This window comes from Eptesicus fuscus, chromosome 13 (assembly GCF_027574615.1).
Source record: "Eptesicus fuscus isolate TK198812 chromosome 13, DD_ASM_mEF_20220401, whole genome shotgun sequence".
Lineage (NCBI taxonomy): Eukaryota > Metazoa > Chordata > Mammalia > Chiroptera > Vespertilionidae > Eptesicus > Eptesicus fuscus.
In genome coordinates, this window is record NC_072485.1 from 3,041,784 (window position 1) to 3,055,306 (window position 13,523).

The 13,523-nt window shown below is 42.4% G+C and overlaps 1 protein-coding gene across 6 annotated transcripts in view; it reads right to left on the reverse strand.

The window, feature by feature from the left end:
* PAFAH1B2 (platelet activating factor acetylhydrolase 1b catalytic subunit 2) overlaps positions 1 to 12,205 on the reverse strand; it is a 30,565-nt gene extending 18,360 nt beyond the window's left edge. For 5 of the 6 annotated variants that reach the window (XR_008557885.1, XR_008557884.1, XM_028158499.2 and 2 more), the window contains exons 1-2: positions 12,083 to 12,205; positions 6,163 to 6,250 (exon numbers count right to left, since the gene is read on the reverse strand). Coding sequence is in view for 4 of the 6 variants with exons in the window: in XM_028158499.2 (XP_028014300.2) it covers positions 6,163 to 6,243 (81 nt within the window). In the remaining 2 variants the exon portion in view is untranslated. Of the gene's footprint in view, positions 1 to 6,162; positions 6,251 to 11,676; positions 11,889 to 12,082 lie in introns of those variants that run through there. The other variant, XM_054724787.1, reaches the window with a different exon arrangement.
* Positions 12,206 to 13,523: the final 1,318 nt, after the last annotated feature.

The window sequence follows — 13,523 nt, forward strand, 5'->3', positions numbered from 1 at the left end:
TACTGCGGTGAAACTGAGATATTCATTTGCTATAGGTGAAAATAAAGTTACTTCTGGAAATAATTTGACAATTAAAACAACTTCTCTTGCCCGGGTGGTGTGGCTCAGCAGTTGAGTATTGTCCTGGGAACCAAGAGGTCATTGGTTTGATTCCTGGTCAGGGCACATGCCTGGGTGGCGGGTTCGATCCCTAGTAGGGGTTGCACAGGAAGCAGCCGATCAATGATGTTCCTCTCTCATCAATGTTTCTATCATTCTATTCCTCTCCCTTCCTGTCTCTCTAAAACTCAATTAAAAACGTATTTAAAAAAACTTCTCCCTTAGGGTGACAGGATTTGGGATAGTTTTTTCTTTTCTCTAACATCCATGTCTTGTGTAAATAAAAAATTTTAAAAATTACTATTGTTTCAATAAGTATTTTTACTGAAGGGATAAGATGAGCAAGAATAAACCTGAGCTAGTGAGCAGGTGCATGTTCACATCACGTTAAGTCTCTACTGCATGTACTCTCTATAGTGCCAACTACCTTTCAATACCAATAAAAGAACATTTATAGCATGTCATGAAATTGAGGCTCTGCTGTTGTAAAGGTTCTAGTATTCCATATTTTCTTTTTAAGTATAAAAGTAATTGCCATAAGTCTGGAGAAATATAAAAGATCAAATAAAACAAAACACCTACAATCCTCCCATCGCAACCCATTGTAACTTCCTACTAAAGAGGCCCAACTTTTGGCTGGCACCCCAGAGACACTCAATAAATAGCATTTTGGGGTATTTTCACAACACATCCCTCCCTTTACATAGTAGAATAATTATGTATATACTAGTACCTCCTTCGGGCACAACAGGTTGAGGACAGGAAAATCTATCTTCAAGTCCTAGCTTCTTATCCAGTGACTTTAAGCAAGTATCTGAGCCTTATTTTTCACATCTGCTGGTAACTCTGTTTTAGAGTTGTGAAGATGAGAGTTCTATGAAAGGGGCCCAACTTTTGGCTGGCACCCCACAGGCACTCAATAAATAGCAGCCAAGAGAATTGCACTTAACATTATACTAGAAGTATTTTTCTATGTAGCTACATGATTTTCAAAACCGTAATTTATATATGTATGTATGTATATGTGTATTTTATTGATATTAGAGAGAGGAAGGGAAAGAGATAGAGGTAGAAACATCCATGCGAGAGAAACATTGATGGGCTGTCTGTCTGCACATCCCCCACTGAGGATTGAGCCTGCAACCTAGGCATGTGCCCTGACCAGAAATTGAACCCTGACCTCCAAATCTATTTTTGAAAACAAAAATTAAACATTTCCTGCCATGTTTGTTGAGGTACTTATCTAGTGATACCTTAAGGATATTTTTAAAAATTAAGATTATTATTATTTTTTTAATTCTCACCTGGGGATTAAAGTTGATTTTGTTGACAGAGAAGAAGGAGAGGAAAATATCAACGTGAGAAACATTGATTGGCTGCCTCCAACATGCGCCCCAACTAGGGATATAACTCACAACCTTTTGGTGTACGAGATGACACCCCAACCAAGCCATCTGGCTAGGACAAAACCATAATTTTTAAAGGTCACATAATATCTTACTGAATGCTCCTAGTGACACCTTTTTGTTTTTTAAGGCTCTTTTATCTATTGATAGACTTACCAGTAGCTTCTTATTTACGGTGATAAAGAAATGTACACATATTTTATTTTTAACATTGTGGGAATTCTTAAATCAAAGGGGATTAAAATTTTTATAGATCTTGGATATATTTCCAAATTCTTAACAAAAGGCTCTCTCTACACTGCCTCCAGCCATGTATCAGAACTGGTTTCACCATGCTTGCACCGGCCGGCACTGGATATATCTCTCTCTTCCCATGGTTTTACTCTGTATTTTTTGAAAACAAAAATTTAACACTTCTTGTCATGTTTATTGAGATATTTATCGAGTGGTACCTTAAGGCTCTTTTTATTGACATTTTAACAAAAATATCAATGCTTCATCTTTAATATTTACTGCAAATAGTTTCTCTGGCTAATGTTTTGATACTTGTATTAAATTTATCTACAGTCAAGTCTTTCAATATCACCCTTAAAAACCTTTTATTATGGAAAATATCAAACATACACATAGAGAACACAAAGAACCTTTATGTATCTATCCGTCATCAGCAATTATCTAACTTATTGCCAGTATTATTTCAGTCATCCCCCAAACTAGTGCCCCACCCCCCCCTAGATTATTTGGAAGCAAACTGATACAGCATGTATAAATGTATAAATATTTCATTATGTAACTCCTAAAAGATTTTAAAAATATATATAATGACAATACCAATTCTACTCCCCTCTAAATTAATAGTAATTCTTTAATATTAACAAATAATGTATTCAAAGTTATAAATGACCTAAATGTCCATCAATGAAAAAAAATGGGCAAATCCATTCTGGCATTTTGATACAGAATAATTAAATACTATTGACAGAGAGAAAACAAACTATAGCTACACTTTTAATATGTATGATGTACTGTGGAAAAAAACATTCAGAAAGATACTATTTATAAAAAGTTTAAAAAAAAAGTTTAAAATATGCAAGCAATACTATGTATTATTTAAAAAATTTTTTTATTGAGTTAACATTGCTTAATAGCAGTATAGTTTCAGGTATACAACATAATCTGACAACTGTATACACTATAATGTGTTCATCATGAAAGAGATTATATATAAGTAGTATGCAAATACATGAAAAAAAAAACCAACAAAATTCAGGTTATGGTTTAGGGGAGGAGAGGCAGAAAAGAGAAATATGATCAGTGAGGAGTATACAGGGAATAGCAATTCTATTAGCAATGTTTTATTTTTTTAGAGTGTGTGACAATACATTGATGCTCAAAACACTTCATAATATTTATTTTATTCTTATTTACTTATTTAAATATGTATTTATTGATTTTTAGAGAGAGGAAGGGAGAGGGAGAGAAAGACAGAAACATCAATGATGAGAGTCATTGATTGGCTGCCTATTGCACGTGCCTTCCTGGGGATCGAGCCTGAAACCCGGGTATGTGTCCTGACTGGGAATCAAACTGTGACTTCCTGGCTCCTGGGTTGACGCTCAATCACTGAGCCACAATGACCAGGCTCATAAGTTCTTTTTAAAGATATAAACAAATGAGAAAATTAAGTAAGAATAATAAAGTAGTTAATCCATATGAGAACAGCTGGAAAAAACCTAACTACCACTCCGAATAAGCCAGTAGATAGACTGACTTTTTAAGCCCGGGAAGACAAAAACAGGAAGAGGATATACAACTATAAAGAGTGTAAGCAGAATCACTAGATACTAAAACATAAAGCTCTGGGAACTTAAAATCAGACTTAATATTTCAAAGAGGTAATATGGTCAGAAACATAAGGTTAAATATAGTTACTACTTAGTAATAATGTTTTATTAAAAGGAAGCTAAAATATTGAAGAAAATAAAATGCTAAAAAACAATGGGACACATTGAAAAGATAAAGGGGCCAACTTAAAGGATTTCCACTTACTAAACCTGGGATAATTTGAGCTTCAAAATTACAATGGCTGTATCCCACTGAATAAAATAAGAACCCATGGGTCCATACTATAAAAAATAAGAATTGGTTTAGGCCAACAGCATCTTAACCAAGGGATCAAAGTTAATACAGCAGGTCCTGGAATAATGTCATTTTGTTCAATGCTGTTCTGTTATTTTGATGAGATGTTGTAGGAACTTAACTCTTGTTTATTATACCAATTAGCCTATAGTAAAACTGGTTTCATTATACACCGGTTTGGCTCAGTGGATAGAGCCAAATGAGGATTTACTGTATCACCAATGAGAAAAACACCATGTGCCTTCCAAGTGATGCGATGCACTAAAGATACCACTTCACTGATATTCCTGCCAAAAATGCATCTTCTGAATCATGATTATAGGGAAAAAGATAAACTCAAAATTGAGGGACTGTACAAAATGAATGGCCTATACCATTTCAAATTGTCAATATAATGAAAAACAAAGTCTAAGAAATGTTTCAGATTAAAGAAGAATAAGGAGATATGACAAATAAATGCAATGTATGACTGCAGACTGGGGAAAAAACTAATAATATAAAGAACATTATTGGGACAACTGGAGAAATCTGAATATGGTTTTGAAATGGGGTAATCCTATATAATAAAAGTCTAATATGCTAAGCATCCGATCAACCGTTCAACGAATCAAAGCATAATATGCTAATGATACGCTAAGGCCGCTCAACCGCTCGCTCTGATGTGCACTGACCACCAGGGGGCAAATAGTCGACTGGTTGACCAGTTGCTATGACAAGCACTGACCACCAGGGGACAGACGCTCCGACTGGTATGTTAGCTTGCTGCTGGGGTCCAGCTGATAGGGACTAGGTGAGATGGGCCGGACACTCCCTGGAGCCCTCCAGTGGTCCCTCCCCAGCTGGCCAACCTCCTGCATCCCTCACCAGCCCCGATCCTGCACCGGTGGGGTCCCTCAGCCTGGCCTGCACTCTCTCACAATCCAGGACCCTTCAGGGGATGTTGGAGAGCTGGTTTCAGCCCAATCCTGCAGGCCAGGCCGAGAGACCCACTGGTGCATGAATTCATGCACTGGGCCTCTAGTTGTATAATATCAACGTTAAGTTTCTTTATTTTAATAACTCCACTGTAGTTATGTAAGAAAATGTCATTGTTCTTAGAAAACTCTGAACTATTTAGGGGTGAAAGACATAATGACTGTAACTCATTCTCAAATGGTTCAGAAAAAACAGTATTTTGGGTATACACTGAGTGGCCAGATTATTATGATCTCTGAACACATAATAATCTGGCCACTCAGTGTGTGTGTGTGTGTGTGTGTGTTCGTGTTTGTGTGTGTGTGTGTGTGTGTGGGGGAGGGGGGGTATGTTAGAGGCCCAGTGCATGAATTTGTGCATGGGTGGGGTCCGGCCAGCCTGGCCAGGGGGAGGGGACATGCGCAGTTGGCTGGCCTGCCTGCTGGTCGAACTCCTGGTTGAGGGGACAATTTGCATATTAGCCTTTTATTATATAGGATATACACTGAGTGGTCAGATTATTATGCGTTCAGATATCCTATCTAATAATAGAGTAACATGTAAATTACCATCACTCCGCTACGCCCACGATTGGGCGGCGGGAGGCTGGGGGGCGGGACTCGGGGTGGCCTATTCGGCCATTGAGAGGCACGGATCCGCTGCCACTGAGGGGGGCTACCCTGCTGTTGAGAGGCGCAGAGGCGCCCCCTGCGCCTCTCAACAGCAGGGTAGCCCCCCTCAGCGGCCGCGGACCATCAAAAGCGTGGGAGCTGGGTGCCTGTCTGCTCTGGCACCAGGGGACAGGCACCCAGCTCCACCGGGAAAAGCGAAAGCATGTAGGGGACCCTACACGTGCATGATTCAATCATGCACTGGGCCTCTAGTATAATAGATACAGACACAACAATTAGGTAGATGGCAAAATGTTAACTGGTGCCTTGGCTGGTGTTATTCGGTGATTAGAGCGTCAGCCCTTGGACCAAAGGGTCATGGGTTCAATTCCACAACAACAAGAATCTTAACTGGCAAGTCTAGATGAAAGATATACGAAGTTCTTTTTAAAATTTTTGTAATATTTGTGTCATTTTGAAATTCAAAAATTGTTATGTCTTAAAATTAAGAGGGCAATTACCATGCTTTCAAAATATTTCTCAGTTCCAACAGCAGATGGTGATTAGGCCTGAGATTTCTAATGTTAGACTTTTACTTATAGTAAGAAATTCTTTTCTTCAAAAAATATATTTATTGATTTTTCTACAGAGAGGAAGGGAGAGGGATAGAGAGGTAGAAACATCATGATGAGAGAGAAACATCAATCAGCTGCCTCCCGCACACCCCCTACTGGGATGTGCCCGCAACCAAGGTACATGCCCTTGACCGGAATCGAACCTGGGACCCTTCAGTCCACAGGCCGACGCTCTATCCACTGAGCCAAACCGGTCAGGGCTATAGTAATAAATTCTTGTTGACCATTACAAACACCCTTTGCAGCTTTGGTCAAAAGACTCTCAAAAAACAGAAGAGGCTCATATCATGTGAATAATACATGCGCCCTTCATTTTACCTGAGACATCCATCTGTCATCTCCTTGAATATCTTCCGCTGCATGTGGAATGGCTGCTGGGTTTGAGTCTCCTTGGCTCATTCTATACCTGAGGAAAACAATGTGTCATTTTTCATCCATTAACAGAAATATTTATTTGTTACTGCTTAAGTACTACATGCCAGTAAATAAAATTTAAGTTTTGTTGTGGTTTTGCATGGAAACAAAAATAACTGGACTTTATTTTCAGCAGAAATGAATTCCAGGACACAACTGCTTAAGTCCCATAAGTAACCCGCAGCACTAAACTCCTAGGCAGGTCTGAATATCATTTAGAAACAGTGCATTACATTTAAAAAGTCTGCTCCGAGTAATTAATTTTTCACGATTGCATGTTACTATTATACCAAAGGACACAAGGAATTAGGCACCTATAGTTCAATGAAATCTACATTAGAGCTTTTTAGGTTGCTAGTTACATTCTTAAGTATTACTATACACTGTTCACCAGTATCACAAAAATAACTGTACTACATGTTATGATAAAATTGGTCATAGGCTTTGGCCCTGGTTCTTGATAAACATTTACTAGGTATTTTTACTTATGAAAGATCTCCACTAAGAACATTTTATTAACGATGAACACAAAGATGGCATCTCATAGTGGAGAAGAAAGAATAAGTGAAATTCAGAAAAATTAGAAATTCTAATCTTCTAGAACAGGTGTGGGGAATCTTTTTTCTGCCAAGGGCCATTTGAATATTTATAACATCATTTATGGGCCATACAAACTTATCAACTTAAAAATTAGCCTGCTCTATTTGGTCAAATGTTTAATTAACTCACCCCTAATGCCTGGGCAGGGCCAGGCCAAATGATCTCACTGGCCTTATACTGCCACGGGCCACCGTTCTCCACCTGTTCTAGAAAGACAACTAAGAAGCCAGACCGCTTTCAACCAACCATGGAGAATACATATTAGAGACATTAGGCTAAAGAGGGCACTTGGCAAATGCAAAGGTTGATGAAAAAGGGAAAAATCTTGGGTTTTGTGGCTTATAAAAAAGGAGACCATATTCATCTTTTTCCTTCTTTGGCCATCCTCAAATACAGCTCAACTTTCTCGGAAGGAGGACTGAGTTTTACTACTGATTATACAAACAAATGAGCGCAGTTCTAAATTATACTAGGTCTAAAAAAATTAGGCTCACGTTTAGACCCATATCTGACTGAAGATGTAAAATACCACCCACTCCCTATGTATATATTTCTTCAGATTACTAAAATTTGCAACTATTGCCGAAACCGGTTTGGCTCAGTGGATAGAGCATCGGTCTGCGGACTGAAGGGTCCCAGGTTCGATTCGGGTCAAGGGCATGTACACTGGTTGCGGGCGCATCCCCGGTGGGGGGTGTGCAGGAGGCAGCTGGTCGATGTTTTTCTCTCATCGATGTTTCTAGCTCTCTATCCCTCTCCCTTCCTCTCTGTAAAAAAATCAATAAAATATATATTTTTTAAAAATTTGCAACTATCAAAAAATAGCATCTTTCTATGAAGGACTATATATGTTATGTATCCAATCCTCACAAAAGTGCTGCAAAATGAGAAAAATGAGAATCAGACAATTTAGGTAATTTGCACGGTGAGTGACTGAAATTAGGTTTGTCTGACCCCCCCCAATGTCACATCTGGCCCACTGATCACAAAAGAATTCATAGATGATTCCCTAAAGAGGGCCTTATATGTAACCATTTCATTCAAGACATACATAAATACTATACAGAGCTAAAAACATCAAGGTAAAAATACAAGAATCAGGAAGAACTGCAAGATGAATTTATATAACTCCAATCAGACTATGTACGATATGTTTGGAGTATCACTGTCTTAAAAAAGGTATGAAAAAATTAAAACATGCATAAAGGAAAAATAAAAATGATTAAAGGGATTAAAACAAATAGCCATATAGAATTGTTTAATCTTAGGTTTTCGCTTTTTTAACCCCATAAAACATCTATAAAAGTGTCTTTGGGTCTAAGTTCAATTATAGAATTAACCCTTTACACTCGCTTGCTTTTTTCTCAAGCTGCTACCGATGCTAACCGTGTCGAGTCACACTCGACATCCGAGTGCAAAAGGTTAAGTCTGCTATTCAGGTTAAATATGACATAATCTAAATATGACATAATCTATAATAATAAAAGCCTAATATGCTAATTAGACCTGACAGCTAAAGGAAGCCGGGGCTGTGAGGGCTAAGAGGGCGCTGCCCTTGCATGAATTTCATGCATTGGGCCTCTACTGTTTAATAATAGTTTTAATTTAAAAAGTACCTTACTTCCCTGCTGATCACAAGCTCTATTGGCCTTAAGACACATAAAGGGCAATCAACATTTCCTACTTATGGATTTCAAAATTAGACATATAATGTAAAGAAATATAAGAACAATGAGCTCCATTTTCCACTCTAACTGAAAAAGTCTATTTTCTAACTTAACTTTTAAAATAGATTTAAGAAACCCAACCATTTCATTAGTTTTTTCTATTTATTTTCCCACCTGGGGAAACACTTAACATGTTAGGTATTTTGAGGCAAAAGTGAACTTTACACAGAGTTTAAAAAGAGTATAATTAAGAATCACTACTGAAGGAGAAAAATAATCTCTCCTACTCTCACTATTATATAATTGAAACTATTTTTACTGGGGATTGTTTAAAGAGGAAGAGAGACAGCCCTAGCCAGTTTGGCTCAGTGGATAGAGCATTGGCCTGCAGACTAACGGGTCCCGGGGTTCAATTCCAGTCAAGGGCACTTGCCTGGGATGTGTGGGCTTGATCCCCAGTAGGGGTGTGCAGGAGGCAGCCAACCAATGATTTTCTCTCATCACTGATGTTTCCATCTCTCTCTCTCTTTCCCTTCCTCTCTGAAATCAATAAAAGTATATTTAAAAAAATAAAGAGCAAGAGTGTCCAACTATCAATATGAAGTACCTTCATAATAAATGTATTCAAATACATCCCTCACCGCATAAAGACAAAGTGCAGATAGGCCCTTAAGCTCATCTTAGCTCTTGGGATACCATGTTCAAATCTTGTTGAAAAACTTATAAAGAATTTTGACAACTGGAGAGTGTCTAGAAGAAATGAGCCAAGATAATGAGAAATTTGAAAACATTTCATATTAGAATAGTTTTTAAGAAATGGGTATGTATAAACTAGGTATCTATAGAAAAACTGGTTGGGGAAGAGGAAGAAGACACAGGACATAAAGAGCTGTCAACATATTCAAAGATGACTAGGAAGGGATATTAGGATTATTCTGCATGTCTCCAAAGATGAAGATAAAGCCATGGATAGAATATAGAGAGAGTCAACTTTCTAACAAATATGACTACAAAGCCACATGGCCTGTCTCTCAAGGCAGATTCCTCCAACAAAGAGTCAAAAGAGAGGCTAGGTGAATACCCAATAGGAAAGCATAAAGCGAACTAAAGCAGATGAGTCAAGACTGGTCCAGATTAGTGTGGTTCAAACATTGTTTTTGTTTTAGAAACTTTAAAAAATGCACCCCAATGTGTATTTATGTGAAATTATTGTTGATCTGTGTATAACACATATATTAATAAGGTTTACTTTTTCCTTTTATACATAAAAATTAAATGAAACGAATTACAATGTATTATAATGTATCCTCTTATGCATGCCAGTGTGTGCACATACTCTACTTTCAAGACCAGAGGTTTACACTGTAAGATCTATTTAGGCCTATGTTTCATTTTACATGGATTTTCAGAGTTCCTCCAACAGTTAAACAACTGATTTAGAATAATAATTGCAAGTAAGTTTTATTAAGAACTTCCTATGTACAAGATAGTGTGTATTATTTTGACAAAGTAGCTTTCATTTTTACAGATGCCTATGGCTTGGTAACATTTTTAAACATGAGGTAAAGAAAAATAGCCACAAGCCCATGCAACCTCCTCTTTAAGAACCAGGATGGAAATATACAACCTGGTTCATTTAGAAGATTCAAAGAATTTGGGAGTTTAATAAAATAAACTGTTATATTCTTTACAAAAAAAAGAATGAATGAAGAGCTATCCAGAGAACAGCCTGTGTAGGTCACAAAACCTGAATGATTCTGGGTTTTCCCCTCAGTAGAGAGCACTATTGTGACACAGTGGCATTCAGAATGGCCAAGCTGTGACCAATAACACATCAAAAAAGGACCAACAGGGAGGGATCTGACTGCCATCTCACCTTCCTGATTCCTGATCATCTCCCCTGTGCAGCATTCACTTGAGATCACAAGCTGCAGGTTCAGGTAGAAAAACCCAGCCTAATGGAGAAAAAGGCCCAAAGAACCAAGTTTTGTTAACTGACCAGGAGAGACCGTTCCGGTAAGCTCCACTGTTCATTAAAATGAGTCTTCTGGCAAGAAGAGGAGATGCACAGCACCCCGAGTTCCCTGCACTGCCTGTCTTCCTCCTGAACTCTACTGACAGCAGGACACCAACCCCCAGAGGCCTCCACCAGGCACGGGGTGGCGGGCCTACTCAGAGGCCAGTTCCAACAAAGAATTAACTTCACCTTCTCAGGCCCAGTGGATGTTTCTGTAGTTTAACCAGGAAACAGATGGAGGGGATCGTTGCACTAAGAAGGAAAAGATTCGGAACGTTTCCACCCAGACCTCGGACTCTTCGTTTTGTTTCAGAGGCAGTTACTGGGAGGGTGGTTCCGAAGGGGAAGGCAGGCCTCATCCTGAATACCCTGCCTCGGGGGCTGGTGGGAGGGTCCCCAGTTTCCAGCACATCCCTGATTTATTATCCACTGCCCAAGCCAACAAATTAAAGCACAAAGATCTCCTCCTCCTCTCCTGCTCCCCCACAAGGAAGCAGCCTTTGTATCAGAACAATGTGCCCCGGAGCAGAGTCTAAAGACACAGGCATATCCGAGGCAGGGGCTGCTCCAAAGTTCCGGGGAGACCGTCCTCCGCATCTTCTCCTTCCTTTACCTCCTCTCCCCTCCCCCAATTTCAAGTTGAACGAAGAGAGCTGCTAGGGCGGGGTCCAGGTCGGCTCCCCTTCCCCGTGGGGAAGCTTTAAGAAGAGGCCACATTTCCAGTGTGGTTTTCTCACGGTTTGTGTGTGAATGACGAAAGGCGGCGCTGGGGCGGCGGGAGCGAGGGGAAGGAGAACAGTGAGTCGCCACGCAACGGGCATCACCAACCTGCAGACCTGAAGGTCCAGACCCGCTGCGCGGACGCGGACGCAGGGGAAAGCACCCGAGAACACCTGTCCAGCGGTCGGTTAAGCAGCGGGCTGACCTTGGGCCAAGCAACCCCGCTGGGCCCCACCTCTAAAATGAGCGGCTGGGCTGGAGAGCCTGCCGAGAAAGAACCCCTCTGAGTCACAACAGTCTGTGGATTTTTAAACTACAGTGGAGGAGGGAGCGGAGAAGTTTCTAAGAGTTGAGATTTTCAACAAAAGGGGGAGGGGGAAAGGTGCCCCGTCAAGAAACAAGAGAGTAACTAACTGGCGTGGACCCGCGTTCAAGGCCTCCCGGACAAGAGCGGCGGGGAGGGGCCGCGCGACGTCGGGACGGAGGGACAAGACAGCAGCTGGACTGGAAGCAGCGCTGCTGCAGCCGGGCTGGAGGCGTCCTCGGGGCGGCGGGGAGGGGCCCGGCCACGGTCTTCCTCCGGGCGGGACAGCGGGAGGCGGGGAGCGGCCAGGGCCGACGGGCGTGGGGGTGGGGTATGGGGAAAGGTTCTGGACCCGCGGAGGCGAGGCCGGGCGGCGCGGGGGGCAGGCGCGGGAGGCCCGGAGGCGGGGAGGCCCCGGGTGGGGGAGGGGAGGCCGCGGGCCGCTCGCGAGGCCGAAGCGCAGCCCTCCCCACGCCCCCTCGGAGCCGCAGCTCTCGCGACCCTGGACGCACTCACTCAGGCGGAGGGTCCGTGCTGGCCCCGGCGGCGGGTGGCGCGTCTGTCGCTCGCTCAGTCCCGGCGGCCCCACTACGGCGCGTCCCTCGGCCCGAGCACCAGCGGCAGCGCCCCCACTTCCGGTTCCCCTGCCACTCAGGCAAATGGCTTCCGGAAGTCCCGCCCCATCCTACGGGGCCTCGGGGTGGCTCCCCGCTGTCCACTCTCCCTCTCTCGCTCGGGCGTTCGGATGGGCGGCCACGCCCCGGGAGGTCCCCGCTTTGTTCCGTGTCCGGCCCTCTTTGGACTGTAGACTGCGCGCTGGGGCCTCTGGGCTTCCCTCCAGCTGCATCCCTCCATCCGTGTTAATGTCACCGCTGTGCAGAGATGACATTCGGGACCACGTGGCGTGACCTCACGCTGACGCCATTCCCTTCCCTCCAGCCCACCTGGCTTCCTTCTCCACCCCATGCAATAACCCCGATTGCTGCAAGCGTGAGGGCAGTGAGTCTCCAAGGTTAACGAGGCAATCCCGTACATTTATGATGGAATTTCTGTTTCAGGAGGAAAGTACGGATTCTGGGGCACTGCCTCTGTAGGGGGATGGCGAGGCCCAGTCTTTTCCTTAATGATCCATCCAGTTTAGGGGAAGACATACATAAAGTCAATATTGAAAACAGGAGGCCTGGTGCACGAAATTCGTGTACTGGGGGGGGTGGTGTCCCTCAGCTGGGCCTGCACCCTCTCGCAGTCCTGGAGCCCTCGGGGCTGTCCCACTGCCAGCAGCCAGACATCCTTAGTGCTGCCGCAGAGGCAGGAGAGGCTCCTGCCACCCCTCTCCGGGAGCACACTGACCACCAAGGGGCAGCTCCTGTGTTGAGTGTTTGCCCCCTGGTGGTCAGTGTGCATCATAGCAACCGGTGGTTCTGCCATTGGGTTGGTTTGCATATTAGCCTTTTATCATATAAGAAGGATAATATATGATAAATGTTACAGAAATGTGAGATCTGTTAAGGGTAGAGAGGAGGGCTATGTGGAGTAGTGCTCTGAGCTGGCCCTTTAAAAAAATGTTTTAATTGATTTTAGAGAGGGAGGAAGGGAGAAGGGTAGAGAAATAGAAACATCCATCGTCTGCCTCCTGCAGCCCCCCTACTGGGGATGGAGTATGAAACCCAGGCATGTGCCCTGACCAGAATCGAATCAGTGACCTCTTGGTTCATGGGTCAAGGCTCAACCATTGAGCAACACTGGCTGGGCTGAGCTGGCCCTGTAAGGATGGATGGGAGTAATTTATACCTGTGCCCAGAATACAGTAGCACCCCAAAAATGATCAGGGGATTTAATTTTGTTGACAAAACCTGTTAGTACTATAAAAACCTGGGAGCCTAAAGTTTCAAGACATATCAAATTACTTCTGAGATCACCTGTGCTTATCAAGTGGTACTAAATTTAACAGTCATAT